Source organism: Cotesia glomerata, linkage group LG5, assembly GCF_020080835.1.
Source record: "Cotesia glomerata isolate CgM1 linkage group LG5, MPM_Cglom_v2.3, whole genome shotgun sequence".
NCBI lineage: Eukaryota > Metazoa > Arthropoda > Insecta > Hymenoptera > Braconidae > Cotesia > Cotesia glomerata.
Window position 1 is genome coordinate 19,071,405 of NC_058162.1, and position 23,142 is coordinate 19,094,546.

Here is a 23,142-nt window from a genome sequence, read left to right on the forward strand (position 1 = left end):
ACTATCCTTTCAATTTCTTTCATTTTTAAAGAATCTCTTTTGCGATTATTTTAAGCCCCTTCGCTGAATTTTGTCTGACTTTGAGCTTGCCTTAGGTAGTAATCCTAAAAAAGACATTTGTTGAAAATTTTTGTTTCAATTTTTGACTTGAATCGTCAGTTTTTTTTTTTTTAAATAGTTAACTCTGGTTGTATTTTAAATAGACTCTCATTTTATGTCATTGCATTATTCCTTTCAATTCATGTAAAATTTATGGAATTATTTTTTTTTTAAGATTATTGATTAAAAGCTGCACAGTGTTTTATAGGTTACATTACATTTTTTTTTCGCTTCTTCTGTGTAAACCTCGTTTTTTGCATGTTTGAACCCCGAGCGCAAAGGTATGCTCTACACGGAGAGAAAAGAATAGAACTTATTTCTATGTAGAATGGTAATCATTACCATATTACATAGTAACGGAAATTTTTGTGAGAATCCTCTGTAAATTCGTTAATAAAAATCTTAGAAATTGTGATTAAAATATGAACAATTACTTATTCGATGCGGAATTAAATTCTGAAAATAATGTTGTTTTTTTATTTTTTTTGATGAAAATTTTAATTTGTTATTAACAAAAAACATAATCAAAATAAAAAATCTCAATTTTTCGTAAATAACTCAATAACTATTGGCGATATCAAAAATCGGAAAAAGATCCTTAATTAGGAGGAAATTTCTGTAAAAAAGTCTCGACTTTCGGAACTCTAGTTTGAAAAACAATAATTTTTATTTAATGTTGAAAATAAGGTTCCGCGCGACTGCTGTCTTATTTTAGCATCGGCGCGGCCGTGTGACAAAAGTAATATAAAATAATTCAAAAATTAAAAATATTATTAGACTTAATAGCGGAAACGTTGTATCGTTAATTTTTAATTAATTTACGTATGGCACAAGTGTTTAAGGCATGCACATTTGGATTCATCTAACTTCTTCTCAACCTATACATAGTTAGGTGGAGCAAAAAAAAACCAAATTTTTTTTTTTCAAGCCTCATTTTATAAAAAAATGTTAGTCTATTATATTTTAAAAGTTCTTTGTTAAAAAATTTCTTGATATGAACATTTGTGATTCGAAAACATTATGCGTATTTTGAAAGTTCGAAAAATCTTGAGTAACGGCGAAAAAATTTTTTGTCGAGTTGATTCTGGAATGGACGTATAAAAATGATATATTTAGATATTTCTATATGATACTCGGAATAAATACAGTTTTTTGGTGCCACCTCAACTCATCGATCAGGATATTTACGTTAAGTCTCGTAGGGGAGAAAGGGGTCAATAGAACTAAAAAAATTTTTACAATTTTTTATTATTCTAATTAAAACTAAATAATTAATTATTTTTTCTGAGATTGGTAGTTTATTATGTTTACTATCATTATTAATCCATAAATTAGTCAATAAACAACGTGAATTCTTAAAAATTATCAATTTATGCAAACACGTCGAATGGTTCAATTGACCCCCGCTCGGGGGTAATTGAACCACTGCTCGGGGTCAATTGAACCAATAATATGCAAAACTCAAATCCGAACTTTTAATAAATAATATATTAATTGTTACTTGTTAATATTACTATTGCACATTTTTAATGCACAGATATTATATTATATCAATTAACAATGAATTCAAAAAAAATATTCATTCTTAATTCAGTTCATCAAATTGTTAGGTTATTTCCCTTAGCATTTTTGACGTAAAGTCAAGATGCGCGCGCATGTATCATGCTTTTCTGTGGTTCAATCGTCTCCGGAACTGCTGGTTCACCTGACCCCATATAATTTTATGACAATTAATAGTAAAAACAATAAATTAATAAACCATTATATCACTATAAACGAATTCGGGGATTATAAAGAATAAGTATATGGGGCATTCCATATCAACTCGTCCTACCAATGGATTTTGCATCTCCGATTTCGCTGAAATTTAGACACTTTTTTGTACCCCTCGAAAAAGGTTTTTATGCATTTTTTCAAACTTTTTCATCCACCCAATCGGAAGATACGAATTTTGTAAGATTTCGGAGATTTTTTTTTTTAAATAGCTATAACTTAGTAAAAAATAGCCCGATTTGGGTTTTTTTTTAAATTCGTGTTTTTTAACGAATTTTCTACAAAATTTATGCGAAAAATTATTCATGAAGCATTTGATTGTTTTTTTTTATTTTAAACTTAAAACAGCGATTTTAAGATTGTTTGTCACTTTCGATTTTTTTTTTTTTAATTTTCAAAAATATTACTACCCAAGACACGAATTTTGAGCCTAGTCTCGTAAAGGGAAGATGAAGGGTTATTATTTTTTTTTAATTTTCAAATTAATTTTTTTTTAATGTTTTTTTTTTACTATTTATGTATTATTGGCGGTTTTATGAGATGATATCTGAAAAAATACCAAACCATTTCACAAAGTTATGGCTATTTAAAAAAAAAAATCTCCGAAATCTTACAAAATTCATATCTCCCGATTGGGTGGATGAAAAAATTTGAAAAAATGCATAAACCCTTTTTCGAGGGGTACAAAAAAGTATCCGAATTTCAGCGAAATCGGAGATGCAAAATCCATTGGTAGGACGAGTTGGTAGGGGATGCCCCATATACATCTACTACAATTTAAATTTTGTCAATTAATTCAAAAATAAAAATATCATTAACCAATTTGTCACCAGCCGAAAAAAAGTTTATATACCTACAAATACAAAAAACTTAATTTTTCAAATTTTATTAATCGCAATCATTCCAAATTTTGATCATATCAGAGTTTAACATTATAGAATCTAATTCTAAGAGGATGTAGCATTTTTTCAACTTTTTCGTTTTTTTAAGTCGAGTGGTTCAACTGCTCCATATTTCAATTGCCTCCTTTCTCCCCTATACTTTTTTAGAAAAAACTATCATCATTCTCATTATCATCATCATCATATTAATATAGACATTAGAAATTTCATTCTTTTCAGAATGTTTACTACAAATTTATTCACTAAAAACCAATGTCAACCGGCAGCATTGATATCCTTTCCGACGGTAGCTGAGCATCAACAATTCATAAGTTCTTCACATAACTTGAATAATTATAATTAGCGAACAATTCAAAACTAATTAATTAATATTTTTAGTGATGTGTTATTCACAATAGTCAATTTTATAAAGCTTATTAATAAACAATAGATAAAATCACTGCGGTACAGTTGAATTTAAAGAAAACCAAACCATAAAACAGTTCTCAATTACATTCTATAAATACGAATTGATGTATGCATATAAGCAATCCCATTCAAGCATTACTGATTTGAAAAGCATTGTTTTAAGACTGGTGCATTCATGTCTTTGACTCAATATACCGTCGTTCTATTATACCTGTATAACATAGACTATACTATAGTATCAGATACATGAAGAGGTTGCTGTCACTTGGGAAAACGGGAAATATACATTGGGGTTGGTACTTTCTTCCTAATCTCACTAGCGTTTCTCCGCATTTTGTTCTACTTGCAGTATATATCAATATATATCTATATCACGTGAGTCATAACTAACTTTCAAGTTTCAATATCATCGCAATGAGCTTACAGCAAAAAGTACTATCAACGTTTACTCTAAAACTTTAAATATTGCCACAGCACAAATAAAACCAGAAAAAAATGTATTTCTTTTTTTTTATTCGTTTCTCATTTCTGTCTGTTTACTTTTTGTTTAAGGCGAGTTCAGAAACAACCGAAACAAATATGTCGATATATATCGGATCACATGAGTGCAGAATGTATCCAATTAAATGGCACTTGGCTGGATTCTAATGATTCACGCTTCAGTGGTGAATACAGTGAACTACTTCCAGATTGGTTTTGGAATAATATCACAAACATCACTAATGCATCGCAGTCAGGTAATAAGGGACTTTTTGAACTTAATGATATTGTTGGTATAACTTACAGCTTTTAATTGTTAGACTCTAATTTTAACTTTTCAAGCACGTAAATACTTTTTATAAAATCTTACAGTTAATTTACAGGATTATATGAATGTAGCGATTTAGGTGAGTTGATCATAAATACAACATGATACTTCAGTTATATAAAAAATTTAAATATTTCAAAAATGTACGCCGAATAATGCTAATTCTACTTATAATAGCTTGAGAGAATCATATGTTAGGCGCGCAGCAGCCTATCAGATCCGGCCCTTGCTTACCAAAGCATTGGACCGGGTTCGAACCCGGCGTACACCAATGAATATTTTCAATATTTAAGTGTATTATCCTGCTCAGCTCCAAAAATAAAACGAATCCAACCTCAAAAAGTTTTTCTTGCTCTCCTAGCCGAAAGTACGCTCTTCCGGGATGCACTTTACTCCAGGATGAGCAACTTTTATGGCCTACTCTAGCGCATGCGCGCTACGCATATTTTCTGGCCTACAGCACAGAACCTCGCTTTCTTTCGAATTTTCGTGGCGTGACCGGCCTATACAGCGAGTTTCAACTGTATATATCTATATATAACAGTCATCACAACATCGTCTGTATGTAACATGTCAACACATAAACTAACCAAAAAATGTCAAATAAATAAAAATAATTTCTAACTAGATTATTGTTAATGAACTATTTAATAATAATATTGCACAAATAATTTATATAAAAAGTTTAGAAAATAGAATATAAAAGTTTTGTAGATTTTATTTGCTTTCTTGTATATTTTGACAGCTAGTAAAGCAATATCTATAAAACAATCCATGTATATTCTACAAGGTTCTAATAATTTAATTTCAATCTTTCTTAGCTGTTTAATTAAAAACTAATTTTTAATCAACTTAAAAAAATTAATTCTGCTATTAAATCGGGTTAAAATATTTGTGACGAGTTCTGTGCATGTTATCTCTCTTAATCAGAGCATTTGTTAGTAAACTTTAAAATAACTAATTTTTTTTTTTATTTATTAATTTTTACTTTTTTATTATGCCTACCCCGACCAGCAAAGCCTCGGCTTCGCCTCGGCTTTGCAAAACCCCTTCCCCGGGGTTGCGTACTTTCGGCTGGAGAGCAAGAAAAATAGTATACAACCCACAACCAGAATGTTTGATGCCCTGATGTATGTGATATGATGGCCTCGGCTACGCCTCGGCCATCATATCCCATACGCCAGGAAATCCAACTTTCTGGCTTTGGGTCGTAATATACTATACCCCCTACCGTAGTCGCTTATGACCTCAGTATTTTAAGCTTTGTAAAAGTATACACATAAATGAATGCTTTATCGATGTTTACTTGAAATTTTAACTGATTAGTTACGCTCGAATATCCTTAATTACAATTCAACGTTATGAGGCGTGCAATGAATTTCTAAAAGTTATGAGCTCACATTGTAGACTAGTGTTTTAATTAAAAATGAACATTTCCAATATAGTTAGAGAATACAATCAGTCAGATAATCAACACATAATTTTATTGTTTTTCGAATAAACTTTCTATAATTATCGAAAGAAAAATAATTAGGAAAACGGTTGACTCTAAAGGCCATCCCTGCAACTTCCCGCTAATTTCATACTTAAGCGCTCAAAATTTCACTAATTACTTTTTTGAGCTCTTCAAGCTCAAAAATATAATTTTCGTGTCATTTTGAGCTCTCCGAGCTCAAAAGACTAATAAAAGTTCAATGAAACATTATTTTTTTAATTTTCAAACCGCAATAACTTTTTAATGAATCTACCGATTTTCACGCAGTTGGCAGCGATCGACGTAGTTTTTTGAGCTCTATAAAAAATTTGGAACAAAAAAATTGATCTGATTAAACATTTCGGAGTTATTACAAAAAAACACTTTTTTCGATTTTTTTCGACAACGATATCTCACGACCGCATCAACTGATTCTGACGCACTTGGTGGAGATCGATGCGGGTTTTCAAGGTTGAGAGTTGATTCGTTTTTGAGGTCGATAGGTTCAGCCAATTCGGAGATATTTTGAAAAAATAAAAAAAAAAAAACTTTTTTTCAAATCTACCGGTTCGAATTGGTTCCAACTTAAAGGAAATCTAAGTTTGGCGAAGCCCTTTCGAATCACACCAACTGTGATCAAATCGGTTAAGTCGTTCAGAAGTTATGAGGTTTACACACACACACACACACACACACACACACACACACACACACACACACACACACACACACAGACGTACGGACATCATCGTAAAAATAGTCAGGAAAGCTTCTTAGGACTTCAGAACGTCGAGATATGTTGAAACCTCGATTTTTGAAAAACGGGGTAAAACCAATAACTTCCCGATTTTTCTAAAATCATTGATTTTCTTAGCGGGAAGTTAAAAAATTAACAATTCCTAAAATTACTAATAAAATTTAGACAAATAACAAATATTTTTTATTTTTAGAGGATTTGCTTGAAGTGGATAAATACACATTACCTTTTGAGCTTTGGCAAACAGTCTTAATAGCTCTGTGTCTTGCTGCTTGCATAGTTTTAACCATCGGTGGGAACATCCTCGTACTGCTGGCCTTTATTGTCGATCGATCCATAAGACAGCCGAGCAATTACTTTATAGCGTCATTAGCCGCCACTGACATGCTTATCGGTAACAGTATTAATAGTTCAATAAAAAATGTATTTAACTCGCTAACATAGTCTCTATTTCTAGGCACGGTTTCTATGCCATTCTACACAGTATATGTGCTGATGGGCTCCTGGGATCTTGGTCCTCTTCTTTGTGATTTATGGCTCTCTGTAGATTATACTGTTTGCTTGGTATCTCAATACACCGTTCTACTAATCACAATAGATCGTTTTTGCTCGGTGAAGATTGCTGCCAAGTACCGGAGTTGGCGTACTAAGAATCGCGTTATATGGATGGTGACAATCACCTGGATCATACCAGCACTCTTATTCTTCATAAGCATTTTTGGATGGGAACACTTCGTTGGTTACAGAAATCTCAAACCAAATGAATGCGCTGTTCAATTTCTAAAAGATCCTATCTTCAACACTGCCTTGATAATCGGTTATTACTGGACGACACTCGTAGTACTGTTCATTCTCTATGGTGGCATTTATAAAACAGCTTACGACATGCAAAAAAAGAGTGAGGCTAAGCAAAGAAAGATGCAGTCAATGGTAGCTTTGAGTGCAGGCGCAATGTCAGGAATGGCTGGCCGAGCAGCCGGAATTGGAATCTCAAAGACGCAAAGCACAATCCTTAGTCAAGACAAACCCAAAGATCCTAGTGGTGGCACATCAAGCACAAGCGTTGATAATGCCCCAGGTTCAGGCGATGACCTCAAGGATGCCAATTACACCGGAACTGGGCGCAAGTTATCTGGACAACAATCTCAAAACAAAGATTCAAACAATAAACTGAAATCGGGAACGACATCATCAGAAATGGAGAGGTCTGAGCGCTCAAGCAGTCCAGCATTCGATTCAGATGATGACAGTGCAGTTGCTGTGACAAGTCAACAATCTGCAGTGCGGAAGCGGTCGTCAATTGCTGGACTGATGGTTCAAGCAGGCGCTGTCCACGTATTTACCAGCAACAACCGACTGAATGGGATGGTTCCTATCAACGTTGAAATGAATCCTATGATAAAAAAGATGCCTCCTACGTCTCCGCTGCTAGACTCAGCTTCAAAAGCTCACACACTGCCCAAGATTCAAGAGTACAGCCTTGCAGACATAGAAAACACCATAGAAAATACATGCGAATACGAAAAAAGCAGCACAACGTTGACACCCGAGCAATCATTACGATCGAACGACATTGATTTAAATCATAGCATTGAACGAATTGAGGACACACCACCATCCGAAATTAGAAATAAAAGTTCATCATCTGGCCAACCAAGCATCATTCCTCCTCCGACGCAGTTTCTAGGTAGCCCATCAGTATCAGAGAGTACGTCAACTTCATCGTCTATCGACAAGACAAAATCATTAATGGCTCATGGAGCAGGGACCTACGATATAATGACTGGACTGGACGGCGCAGATTTGAGGTATATGGATGAAAGTTCAATTATTGTACCAAGTCCTTCCTATGAAAGTCCACCATCTTCTTTTTCCCTCAGCCTAGCGAATCCTCTGTCAACGGCACCATCATCTCCTGTCCTCGGGCATTCTGGAACATCAGCAGCCAACACTAGTCTTCTGCAGGCAGCGCTGATCAGGGCTGCTGCTCAGCACCAATCCAGCACCACCCCAACACAACCTTCGCACAATCCTCAAGTAACACATGCCTCATCACAAACCAACCCTCCGCGAGTCTTCGTCACCCATCAGATCAACGCAGCTTCGCAAACATCACCTACTGTTGTTAGCAAAGTTAACACAGAAGTCACTGTAAAAGTTGAAGACATTAAACGACAGCCAATCACTACGGTTGTAAGCACATCCATCGAATCGTCCAACAACGGCACAACGACTGATCAAAAACCGAACAATCAGCCGCAGGTGTCCTCCTCCAGCAGCGCTATTCCAACAGTTGTTGCGGCGACTGTCATTAATCAGGATCCAAAGCGGCAGTCTAAAAAAAAAGACAATTACAAAGAAATAGACACTAGCAGTGGATCACGACGTGATTTTGTTAAGTCGATTGGTCGGCGTTTGAAAGCTAAAACACAGAAAAAAGACCCGACTATTGGTAGACAAAAATCCCGAACTGAAAACCGGGCTAGAAAAGCTTTTAGAACTATTTCATTTATTTTAGGTGCTTTTGTTGCTTGTTGGACTCCCTATCATGTAATGGCGCTTGTTGAGGGCTTTTGTTCTCATCGACCCTGCACTAATGAACATCTTTATATGTTTTCATATTTTTTATGTTACGCGAACAGTCCCATGAATCCTTTCTGCTATGCACTGGCTAATCAGCAATTCAAAAAAACCTTTACGAGAATTCTTAAAGGTGATTTTCATATGACGTAATTTAGTAGTATTGGTATTAAATATAGCTAGTAGATATATTCAATTAGATACCAAAAAAAAAATAAATTTGGCAAACTAATCAAATTTCCATTGAGAGTATGGTGAATGGACAATAAAATAGTTTACATAATGTTTTTAAGTATAAAGGTAAATATATATATATATATATATATATATATATATATATATATATAAAATATAATGACTTATGACAGGCTTTGTCGATTCATCAAGAGTCAACATTGACAATATGTTCGATTACCGTTATGTATATATATATACTGATAATATTTAATATTAATAATAATTATAATTATTGTTAGATGATCATTGTACTGCGACCTAACTGTAAGAAATGTACATACTGTATATGTTAATGTTTATTTATTATGAAGTAAATCTAAGAACTATGTACCGTTGATGATTGAAAGAAACTATTAAGTTCGTGAAAATTTATTGAACCCGACAACTGATGAGTATTGTAGCTTACACTGTGAATACACAAGTAAAATTTGTTTATAAGATTAATAGAGCTGTAAATTGTATACTAGTTAATTGAAAAATTCAGACGATTAACGATCGTTATGAAAGACATAAAGTGAAATAGTCCATTTTTTTCGTTATTTTTTATTTCCTAATAAAACAAAGTAATTGTTGACATAATCACGGATTCAAGCGATTCGGTGGATCATTAATATACTTTGATGCACTGCCGAAAGTGGCCTATAAATAAAAGGCCTTTTAAACATAATAATAACTTAACTTTTTCGAGTGCGATTTCTTGTAATTCGTGATTATGTTACAGTAACTTTTTATGTGATTCAACAAATTAGATTAGTTAAGTAATGTGCACTGTTTACATTTCGATAATTAAATTGACGCAAGAGAATAAGAAGGCGCAAAAAAAAACCAACTATTTTTTTTTTTTTTTTCGGGTCTTTTATAAAATATGTTGGTTTATCGTGTTCTAACGTGCGATATTATTAAAAACAAATTTGTATTATTATTTTTACTCTATTTTACTTAAAAAATATCTGTGATGCGTCTTTGAAAGCTACAAAAATGTTGAGTTATTTCCGAAAATTAGAATTTTGGCTTAGAACTTTCTAAATGTACATAATGTCAAACTTAAAAAAAATACAATGACCAAAATAAAGATCAAAAGAACAAAAATGATAAAGAAACATATTTTCATATGAGACTCAAAATAAATAATTTTTTTTTTTTGCGCCACTCTATCAGAGAATAAAGCAGCAGATTTAAGTTAATAAGGTTACATAGTAATCAAATTGATAAAAAAAATAGTGGAACGTAAAAAAAAAAATTTAATAAGATTATTAATTTTTTTGATGATGTCGCTACTGCAATTTTTGTGGTAGTGTTTAGTGTATGGTGGATATAAAACATAAAACTTGATGTGCGATTGTGAGCAAGTGATTAAGAGCTACATATGAGTGCCTCGCCGCTGATGAGCCCCCTGTCGGCTAGACTCTCACAATAGTTCCTTTCACAAGCTCACCGCACAAAGATTTTACGCTTATATTACCTTAATCATAACTTGTTAAGCGATAAGTTAACAAATCGATATTAGATGTAAAATAGCAATAGACCGTATCATCATTGTACTATGCTCCTATTTTCCTTGCTTTTATTAACGTTAACATAAAACCGAACTGTGTAGCTTGTAATCCAATATTTATTCCGATATTATTGGCAGACATGACTTCAATACCAACCGCATAACTATAATACATACTATTATGCTTATTGACTGGTTTGTTTATCTATTTATTGTGTTTGCTACGCTTCGCTGGACGAAGTCTTTTCATATCTTCCGATTTTCTTTTTACTGTTAAAATACATACACGATTTGAATAATATATATTTATGGTAGTACAATATTGTATTAATGAAAATATCAATTTACATCAAAATTAACATTACGTTTAATTTCATTACTGTGATATATTTTTTGTAAATAATAATGTAGGATGGAATGAAATGTAGTTCATGTAAAAATAAATTTACGATCTAGTCAATCCGCTTGTCGATATTAGATATCAATTTTAATTGACACTACTAAGCTACGTTGAATTATACATGAGTCATTTGACCTCCACAAAAAGTCCGCAATATTTTTTAATAAATTGCCTTTCTGTGGAATTTGGTGATTTTTTTTTGCCAATTGTGGTCAGCAACAAGTCAATTGAACTCGCGTTTGCAAAAAAAATGGGACATTTAATTTCCTTTTCTTTTTTTTTTTTTATATTGTAATGCTTAAAATTCTAATACAACGAATTGTTGAAATTGATTAGATAAATATTTGACTGACTTAATTCTTATCATTTGTAAAATAAAAGTCTTTAGTTGCAAAATAATTTGGTAAAAATTGAAGCGTGATAAGATTCTAATCAAATAAAAAAAAAATATTAATCTAACCATTTTTTACTAATAATCAAACAATAATTATAATTATTTATTATCTTGATCGAAAAATTCTGAATTTTTATTTTTTCAGTTTGATATCGTAAAAACTTAAAATGTTTAGCTACTATTCAATATTTTTTCACAAACTCACCAAATTTCTCAGAATTTTAATTATAAAATTTTAAGTTCTCTCAAAACAAGTATTTTGTTTCATTATTTTATGATTCTAAAATATAAATGTACCAAAAATATAAAAAGTAAATATAATACATTTATTATAATATTTTGAAGTGTATTTTGCATAAATATATTGCTTATCTAATTATCTAAGTTGAATATTAATACTAAGTAAATAATATATTTTCAAAAATTGTAAAATGTAAAACAAAAAATTTTATAATTTAGTATTATTATTCTTTTGAATTAATGATTAACAACGCACACATTCCCGGGAAAAAAAGTTTAGATCTGCTCTGATCAAATCTGATCTGAGCAGATCAGATTTGATCTAAATTTAAATCTAAGTAGATATGGACAGATCTAATTTGATCTGCTTAGATCAAACCAGATCAAGTTTGATCAAAATAAAATTGAAAAGTAGATATGAATAGATCTGTTCTGATCAAACTAGATCCACTCTGATCAAATTAGATCAATCCAGATCAAGTTTGATCAAAATGAAATTAAAAAGTAGATATGAATAGATCTAATCTGATCAAACTAGATCCAGTCAGATCAAATTAGACCAATCCAGATCAAGTTTGATCAAAATTAAATTAAAAATTACATATAAATAGATCTGACTTGATCTATGCAGATCTAATTTAATCTGATTATTACGCGGGAAAAAAAGTTTAGACATGATCAGATCAAGTTAGATCAAATCAGATCAAGCTTGATGAATATATGTAATCATAAAGGTGATATGGATAGATCTAATTAGATCTACTCTGATCAAAGCAGATCTACTTAGGTACGACTTTTTATACTTTATGTTTTAATAAATAGCTCTTATAAATGCAATAACTTTGATCACGTTTTTTTTTATTTAATACAAATTATAACCGGATGTTATTGTTTCTATAGAAACTTTGAGTATTCTTCTTTACAATCACGTTCATGAAACCTGGTGTTAAGTAATTTATTTATTTGTAATTAATCATCAAAATTGTTGAAGATCAAGAATTTTCAATTTTCAAAAATTTATAACTCAGAAACTATCAACTTACGGCAAATTTTATAGAAGTAATTTTCATCTCAAAATTGCCTAATATATTGGAAAAAAAAAAATATCCGATCAAAAAAAATTATTTCTCAAATAATTGTTTAAACAAATGGCTATAAACAATAGATGGCCCAGGATTTCGCAAAAATGACTGCGATATTCGGTTTCAGCCGGTCAAAATTCATAAAGTAATCATATTTTGTGCATCGACCTCAAAATTTTACGAAAAGATAATACAGCACCTACACTATTATCTGAAGAGTAACTCAGTCAGGTACTTCTAGTAGCTGAATGGTACGCTCTGGGACTGACATGCAGGAGGACCTAGGTTCGAATCCCCAACATCGCAAATTGTTTTTCAACGATAATTCGACTTTAAATCACGGAAAATTGATATAAAATACATAATTTCTAATTTGCAAGTAGAAATAAAATAAATTTTACTATTATTTTTATTTTATAAACTTTTTTATAAATTGATTCTGTTTCAATCGAACCAGATCTGAACAGATCAGATTTGATCTAATCAGATCAAATTTGATCTGGACAGATCTGGCCAAAATGCAGATCTGCTCAGATCTGACGAATTTGATCAGAGTAGATCTAAACTTTTTTTCCCGGGTTATTATTTAAAACCTTAAACACTACCTCAAGTACACAAACAAACTAAAGTTATAAATATACATAAATGTATCAATAATAATTTATGAAACCATGCACAGAAACAAAAAAAAAAATAAACAATAGCAAGAATTCAGTCATATGAGGCTGTGTCATTTGCAAGATTGATTAGACGATATCAATGGTCTTTTGTTGGCCTAAATCAAAAAAAATTACTACTCTGGCACTTTGAATTCATGCAAGCTATACGTGACCATGACACATATTTTTAGTATGTACAAATAAAGAAAAAACAGTATCTCAAATTGAAATGTATCGATAAGAAGTTTATCATAAATCATTTTAGCCATTTAAAATTGAAATAATAATGATAATTATAAAAATAATAAAATAATGTTGAAGATAAAATATTAAATGTCATTAACGTACTATGTAGAAAATTATGAATAAATATTAGACTGTGCCAAATAAATCGAAGATTTTTTTTTTTTCGGTCCCATATCAAAATTTCGTTTAGAGTTACGAAAAAAAAATTGTGTCAAAATTTGAGCGCTTTATCTCCATTTTTCAATTAGCGCTCGCAAAAAGAAGAACACAGTAAAAAATTTTGCGTCATTGCGTCAAAAAATTTTGTGTTAAAAATTTTTGTGTTAAATGTTTAACACTTTTATGTGTAAATTTAACATTAATTGTATTAAATTAACACAGAAAAATGTTAAATTAACACAAAAAAGTGTAAAATATTTAACATTAAAATTTTTAACACAAAATTTTTTGACGCAATGACGTAAAATTTTTTACTGTGAATTTTTGCCAAAAAAAATTTTTTTTACTTATTTTTTGATTATAGAAAATTCAATATACCAAATATGAAAAAACCCTTAGTATGGTTTTGTAGGAAATTAAATTTTCTACAGAAATGATTTTTTGTTGAATTTAAAGAATCAACAGCTTCTTTTTAATAGCTAATTTAATTAAAATTTGTTCGATAATTTTTTTTTTTCAATTATCGATGGACACGTATAAAACTACTTCTTAACGAAAAGAACTGACTTATACAATTTTTTTAGGAATATTTATAATCTAAAAAAAAATAGTTTTTATGCTTTAATTGATTATAGTATAGTACAATAGAAGTTGAAAATAATTTTATTAACAAACGTAATGAAGACAAAAAAATTAATTTTTTCGTAATTATTTATTCATAAGTCTCATTGACTTAAAGATTATTCATGCTTCAAATTAATAAAATATAACTTTTTCTGTCATTTTTATTCATCAACAGATTCTTCTGTAGCACTCGTAACTCAATACAGTAGTTGTAGTCTAGCCAATAAGTGCCTTATTGGTTAACTTTTTTCAGCAGTCTCCGAAAATTATTATTGAGCTGTCATTCGATTCGGAATGGCATCTAGATAATTTTTGAAAAAAAATGAAGTTCCGCTTGTAAAAATTGCAAAAGTTATCAACAATTAACGGAAAAAAAGGGGATTTAGTTTTTTGAAAATATCTTAGTCTTAAAAAAATCTTAAAATCGTCTTGAAAAAATCTTAAAATAGTCTTTAAAAAATCTTACAGCGACAGAGCTCCGGAACATAATTATGGAGCGTCTTTAAATTGTCTTAAAATGATCTAAATAAATTAGTCTTAAAACGATCTAAATAAATTAGTCTTAAAATGATCTAAAGAAATTAGTCTCAAAAAAATTTTAAACAAAACAAACAAAAATATTGCGTTTAGAAAGTCGTAAAATCGTCTAAAAAATGTCTAAAAATTAATTTTCCCAACAAATTCGAGAACCAAATTTTCAAAAATCTGTTCTCAGAAATTTTTTTTAGCGTCTTAAAAGAGTCTCAAAATAGTCTTGGTTTATGTCACGTTTAAGATCCTAAACAAACGACAATTTTAAGTCGATTTTTTTTACACGGGTGGAGCAATTCTTGGCAGTTTTCAGAATAGATCCCCGTTGAAAAAATTAAAAAAAATTTCATTTTTCAGTTTTTTGTTAATAATTTTCGTTGTTGCAAAATTAAAAACTTAAATTAATCGTCGAAAAAAATTTTTTCTTCACAATACTAATAAGGAAGTACGAGCGCTAGACGGGGTGGAAATAGGTATCGACTCTAGTGCGGTAAGGGGGGAGCAGTAACCATATGATTTTTCTCAATATATAGATAAACATTTAACATTGGCTAATTGCAGCATTTATTTTTCTTTTAATTAATACACTGTAATTAGTCGGACAAGTGTAAATTTTTTTGAATTAGATTTATCACTAATATATTTACTTTCATCCATAAATTTTTTAAAAATATTCACCGACAGTTTTACGAGAAAAATACAAAAATGTATCAATGTTTGGAGGTTACCCCATAAGACCGATGTTAAATTGCTCAACTTTAAAGTTAATTATTTATTTAAATAATCGGGCAATCTCCTTCAAATTTTCGAAATTTGTTTAGACATATTTAAACTTCATATTAAAGAAAAATCAAGCCTTCATCAAAAGTTGTCTTGGTGCTCGTACTTCCTTAATGATCCGTTTTTATGTTGTCAGAAGGTGCATAGAGATAATTTTTTAAAATATTGGTCCTACAGTTCTGGGAATTGAGACTTTTTTTTGGGAAATTTCCTCCTATTTTTGAATCTTTTTTGAAATTTAATAAATCTTCATTAGTTTTTGAGATATTTTCAAAAAACTAAATCCCCTTTTTTCAGTTAATTGTTGATAACTTTTGCAATTTTTACAAGCGGAACTTCATTTTTTTTCAAAAATTATCTAGATGCCATTCTGAATCGAATGACAGCTCAATAATAATTTTCGGAGACTGCTGAGAAAAGTTAACCAAAAAGGCACTTGTTGGCTAGACTACAACTACCGTTTTGAGTTACGAGCACTATAGAAGAATCCGTTGACGAATAAAAATGACAGAAAAAGATATATTTTATTAATTTTGAAGCATGAATAATCTTTAAGTCAATGAGACTTATGAATAAAAAATTACGAAAAAATTAATTTTTTTGTCTTCATTATGTTTGTTAATAAAATTATTTTCAACTTCTATTGTACTATACTATAATCAATTAAAGCATAAAAACTATTTTTTTTAGATCATAAATATTCCTAAAAAGATTCTTTAAATTCAACAAAAAATCATCTTTGTAGAAAATTTAATTTCCTACAAAACCATACTAAAGGTTTTTTCATATTCGGTATATTGAATTTTCTACAATCAAAAAATAAGTGAAAAAAAACTTTTTTTGGTGAAAACTCTTTTTTTTTTGCGAGCGCTAATTGAAAAATGAAGATAAAGCGCTCAAATTTTGACACAATTTTTTTTTCGTAACTCTAAACGAAATTTTGATATGGGACCGAAAATAAAAAATCTTCGATTTATTTGGCACAGTCTAATATATATGTACATATAATATAATCAATCATAAAACAATTGTTTTATGTATGCTTTGCCTGACAATCTGATGAGCGCAGTTAATAAACAAATAAATTTTAAATTAATAAATAGAGCAATTATTAATAATAATCATAATAATAAAATTTAATGTCATCAAGTATCTCAATGAGAGTACTTACATCATTTATTAATACTTGTAGCAAAATAAATAATTTTTTTTTATGAATATTGTGATATTGAATTAGAAAATTTGTCATAATTTTAATTCTTTCATTCTTGTACTGAATATTTGTCATTTTTTATTATAAATTAAAAACGTAGAAGTCAAGTGTGTATGTCAAGAGCAGGTACAATAAACTAACATTATGTGATAAAATAAGAAAAAAATCAACCCTGATAGCCACAGTTTCAGACCAACCAAGTTGGTGTCAGATAGTTGCCACCAACTTAGTGACAACTTACGGTCAACTTCCGAATTTGTAACTGTTGGCGTCAAGTTGGCTACAAGTTTCTGGGAAAAACAAGATCAATCTACTGCCGCAATATGTCGCCAAATTTCTTGAGAAACTTGTCGTCAACTTGGTGCGAAAGAGTTTCGAAAGCAATTTTTGCCGACAACGTGGTGACAACTTAGTGAACAACCGAGTTGATTTCCAAGACTTGTCGCCAACTTGGTAACAAGTTGCGGCAGTAAATCGACGGAAAGTTGCGACTGACTTGGCTATCAGGGAATGTCAAAAAATTACTCGTTTCGTTACTTACCGATTGTCAATAACTGTCGGTTATGTAGATACACCTAGAGTAGATCGAGAGTCGAAGGGAAACACTTGTATCGACACTTAGTTATGATGGAAGTGTAAGTGAATAGTTTTAACCTCCGAATTTTATCAATTTAGTTGAATGTGAGAAGTGATAAGATGTGATTATAATAAAACATTCTATTGATTTTTTTTTTTAACTATTACTACGTTTTCCAGCGAAGAGATTGATATATTACTTGATTCGTTACAATTCCTAAACATTACTTGAGTAGCGATTAATTTTTTAAAATATTGTGTTGTATTAAGTATCTTTTTGTAAATATGAATAAAGCTTAATAAATTACATGAATTAGTATAAATTAATGTTAAAGTATTATGCTGTTGGAATAATTATCGATTTTTTCAGAATTTCAGTTAAATACTATATAAGTTAAAATATTATCTATTTACAATGTACCAAAAAGAAAATAGAAATTAGTTTGCATTTCAGTTCGCATCCAGTTAATGATCTACTACTTGTTATTCAATAGTTATCATCAAGTTATCATAAACTCTGCGTCAATTTTAAACCCCAATTAAGAAATCCAATTTGAAATTACTAAAAGCAATTTGAAATAATTCAAAATGATTTAAGTGGACTAATATATAAGTATACACTGTGTGAAAATTCAATCATTTCAAATAAGACTTTTTATTCGGGGAAATTTGAAACAATATGAATTCAACTTAGTCAGTAAGTTGGCGTCAAGCTACTGTCGGAGATAAACAGAAAGTTACTCACAAAGTTGCACTTAATTTCACATTAACTCATTCATAAGTACAACTGTTGCTCTACTGATGCTGTCAACTTGAATTCCTATTCCAGTCGTAACTTCATTCCATGTCAAATTGAGTTATGGTTGAAATTAATTCCTATTGGATAGCTCAATTGGTCAATTAGTTTAGAAATTACGGTATTTAAAATTTTTTTAAATTTCATACTACTTTTCCTTCAAGTAACTGTTAAACGCGTCGAGTTATTCAATTTCTGTAAAATGCATCTGAAAGTCGAGAAATTAAGCTTTAATTGCATGCCTTAAGCGCGAAGCGCGCAGGTATGCTCTATTCTCGCCTAGAAATCGTGATTTCGACTAAAACGTGATTTTCACAATTTAAACGAAAAAAATTATGGATAAAAAGCATATTGAAGTAAATAATAGTAACTACAGAACACGTTAAAAAAATTTTCTTATCGATTAAATAAGATTTCTTAGAAAAAACTCGTTTTTCTGATGAATTAAATGAATAAGAGCGTGGTATTTACGGGATTACTGGGCTTGATAACACCACAACTTTGTCAAAAACTAGTTTCACGATTTAATTTTTTTTTTGTTTTATTCCTGATGAAGTTTGTCAAAACCCTTGTGAAAATTGCGTGTCAAAATATTTCCTTTTCGATACAGTTAATTTTTTTCGATTGTCAGTTCGGTGACTTTTTCTGCGATTTCGGCAGCCATATATATTATTTTTCATAAACAGAATTGAAATAACTATAAACAAGCAGAAACTATACATTAGGGTGAATCCCAGTCCGAGCTATCTAATAATTTTTTCTCGCATATTCTATAAACTCACATTAAGATGATCCTCTCCACATTACTTTCTCAATCCTTTCCTACCAATATCCTGTTACGTGAATATGGAACGCTTCACGTAATAATTACCGTAACTCCTATTCTTTCCCGCTTCACAGCATTATTTATATTTATAAAAAATGTGGTACAAACATAAATAATGCTGTGAAGCGGGAAAAAGTAGGAGTTTCGGTAATTATTACGTGAAGCGTTCCACATTCACGTAACAGGATATTGGTAGTGTTCGGTGAACAAGGCCCAGTAGCGATTAACTCGCTCCTGGGGGACTCCCAAATTCAAGAGACGCACCTGTCCACCGCTAGTTCCCGCAAAATCGAACCACCAATAGAAAATCAGCCTCTCGATCACGCCATGAATCGACCGCTTTATTGGCTGATCGCTCCCGCTAGACATGCGCAATAGCCTTCTTCCCTAACTCAACGAGGAAAAAGACGAACTATTGTTATTCATCTTTCGCTTCTACGCTTTCGCTGCATCAAGTTGCCATTAGTTTTTCTTTACTTTCGCTTTTCGTTAATAAACCGCATTTCGCTTATTTAATAATTTAATTTGCTTAAATTAATTGTTAATAATTCGCTTTAGTTTGTTTCAGATAAGTTGTGTTATTTGTGAATTATTTTCACCGCTTTTTCAGTGCCGGCAAAGTGTTCAACCACGTGTCAACCGGCTTCGCTTTTGCAAACCACGCTGTAATTTATAAATCCGCTTTTATCTTAACAATCCGCTATTAAACATATTAAATATTGAGTGTATTTAATGTAAATAAATTCCTAGTGTTATTTTTGATAATAATTTACGCTTTTTAATTGAGATATCCAGACCTAAACCTGATCCCCGCTTTTCCGCTCTTTCAGTAATTATTCAGGTAGGAAAGGATTGAGAAAGGAATTTGGAGAGGATCATCTTAATGTGAGTTTATAGAATATGCGAGAAAAAAAATTATTAGATAGCTCAGACTGGGATTCGAACCCAGAACCTTCCGAAGACATGTCGGCTACTCTACCACTTGAGCTATCCGGTCTATACTAAATTTCCTTTCGCTTATTCTATATACATTAAGCCACTGTTATGTAAAGAATTTTTCTTTACATATTTATTAATTATAAAAAATTCGAGTATGATTTTATTGCATTTTTTAACGATTGTAAAATATAATTCGAGTGTGATCATTAAGTGTCTCGTTCGACTCCTGTAAGAGGCCCAGGGAATTTCCCGTAATTAGTTTGGGCCCAGGTACATTTAAGAGATTAAATAGATAAATGGGAGTTTTGTTATACGTAAGCAAACTCACTTATACTTAAAATAAAAAAATACTTAAGTAATGACAAAGAATATTAGATAAAAAGATTTATTTTAAACCAAAAGATTTTAGAGTAACTTAAGTACAGAATTTTGAGTGTTGAGACAAATGTCTAAATGAATTTTAATATTGCAAGTTTTAAATAATTTTTAGATAATCAAAATTAAATATTAAATGAGAAATGAACTTTACGAATATGAAACAGATAAAAAAAATAGAACTTGAAAGTTAAACAATTTAAAATAAACAAATATTAAATAATTAAATTCAAAAAACGTAAGAGATGCTAGAATCAAGTACATATCTGTTTATTCGATTTAAATAAATAAATTATTGTTAAACAGTACAAATGTACTTTATCTTTGCCTTTGTCTTTGTCTATACGTAAATGCGCTTACGTATACACAAACACATAGATGTTTAATAGAACATAAGAGTAAGTAAGAAAACTATATTGCACTCTGACCCAAGTAGAGGGGACTCATGCGATATTTTTGAACAACTTAAGAGAGAGGGTAAGGGCCCAAGAAAATAGACAAATAATTGGACATTTGGTTCCCCCAATGAGTGGAAATTAGTAACGCCCTAAAATTCGACACCTTACAAGTTTCACAAGAAAATCTCTCTCGTTGTCCTGACGTCCTAGTGTTAACATCACCTAAAGTTTTAATAAGTCTGAATAGACCACGTGTTAAATTTACCGAATAACGAATAAAAGATTGTAAAATTAAAAGTATAATTATGAAGTGAATCAAATCTAAAGAGTAAGTCAAATCAACAAAGTTCATCATTTTTATCAGGTACATTTTAAATAACTAATATTTGTGAATTTAATAATATCGTAAAATCGTTATATGAAAAAAAAAGTTAACTTTGAATCACTGTGTAATAATTGTAATTATTGTAATTTAACTAATGATATTAATTTTTGATTTAAACAATATATGTATTAAAATTATTCAACGTCCAATTTATTCAACAAACCTATCATTCTCAATAAATAGAAACTTGGAAGTTCCCGGTCTATTAGCCTAACATACTAGAACCGAATACTTAAACACAATAAATAATTTAAATTTAAAATCAATTAATTTCCCTAAATTAATAATTCTTACATAACACCACACCGTCCATCTTACGGTAAGCATTTTTATAAATAAAAATAATGCTGTGAAGCGGGAAAAAATAGGAGTTACGGTAATTATTACGTGAAGCGTTCCACATTCACGTAACAGGAGCTCAAAAGTCTGATGGAAGTTTCATAAAACAATATTTTTTTAATTTTCAAACCGCACTAGCTTTTGAATAAATCAACCGATTTTCATAGCCAGTCCCATGGCTAAGCGGTATAATGCTTGTCATGCTTGCTTGGGACTGGTGAGGCGTGGGTTCGAATCCCGGTGTGAGCTGAAATTTAATTTTCAGTGAACATCGGTGCTCGTAACTCACGCCGGGCTGTACAGGTTTGGGTTTTTCGATGGTTTCCCCAAGCTCTGTGTTACCGGTGGGGCACAGGCAAATGCGTGCAGTTTTCCCAAAGTCGGCCCATCGCCGCATTACTCTCCAGGCTGACAAAGTATGTAATACCGCCAAACTTATTCTGCCAAACCTAATGTACCGATCAGCCTGGAGTCCCCTTCCGGTCTCGGCCGGACCCCCATCGAGACAGAAGTCTGAAAAGCGGGGTTAAAATAAAAAAAAAAAAAAAAAAAACCGATTTTCATGCGGTTGGCAGCAATTGACGCAATTTTTCCAGTTTCATGAAGAATCTTCAAGTTTGAATCGATAAAACTAGGAAATTTGGAGTAATTCCAAAAAAAAACTTTTTCGGTATTCTTTCGTTCATGATATCTCTTGATCGAATTGACCAATTTTGACCAGCTTGACGGCGATCGACGTAATTTTTTCATGCTAATAGCTGATTAGTTTTTGAAATTGATCAGTGCAGCCGTTTGAAAGTTATTCCAAAAAAGGTCGCAGTTGTTTTAAAAAAATACTTGTTTCCAAATATTTTATCAAGGATATCTTGAATCAATCAACCGATTACTACGTTTTTGGTGGCAATCGACGCGATTTGTAAGCTCTGAAAATTATTATATTTCATCAAAATGATCCGAGAAGAAATGACGAAGTTATGTGAAAAAAACACTTTTTTGGGTTTTCTTTCGTTCACGATATCTCTCGAACGAATCAACCGATTTTGACCGGATTAGCGACGATCGGCGTGGTTTTTTGATGTTAAGAGACGATTAGTTTTCGGAATTGATCGGTAGAACCTTTTAAACGTTATTCCAAAAAAACCACATTTGAAAAAAATTTTTTTTGTAGTTTTTTTTGCGATTTCTCAAAATCTACCGGTCCAAATCGCTCCAAAGTATATTCAAAATCTGAGTTCAGTCAAGCGCGATGAAATCGGTTGAGCCGTTCAAAAACTATAGAAGTTTTACACACACACACACACACACACACACACACACACACACACACACACACACACACACACATACACACACACACCTGCGGCAGAGGAGAAACTGCTACCAGGTGCGTCTCCCCGTAGCGGATGGGAGAACGCTTGCTGTCCTAGCATGACACTAGGTCTCTCAGTTGATGAGGTACAGAGTGTTGGAGCCAAATAAAATACGCTCCCGTGGACAAAACTCCCCCCCCCCTTTGATAGGTTGGTCACACTAACTGACCTAGCAAGACGATCGTTCCCTGCTGTAACTCACTGGAAGTGTCCGGAACCCGTGTCGATTATTTCCGACGATGCAGGCTACGGCTGATGTGAGCTTGCTCTGCCGAGG

The 23,142-nt window shown here is 31.3% G+C and overlaps 1 protein-coding gene across 1 annotated transcript; it reads left to right on the forward strand.

Moving 5' to 3' along the window:
- Positions 1-3,734: 3,734 nt before the first annotated feature.
- Positions 3,735-10,292, forward strand: LOC123265189 (muscarinic acetylcholine receptor gar-2). Its single transcript, XM_044728830.1, has 4 exons — positions 3,735-3,919; positions 6,415-6,615; positions 6,679-8,029; positions 8,102-10,292. The coding sequence occupies exons 1-4, from the start codon at positions 3,784-3,786 to the stop codon at positions 8,952-8,954; spliced, it is 2,541 nt and encodes an 846-aa protein (XP_044584765.1). The 5' UTR covers positions 3,735-3,783; the 3' UTR covers positions 8,955-10,292.
- The last annotated feature ends 12,850 nt before the right edge of the window (positions 10,293-23,142 follow it).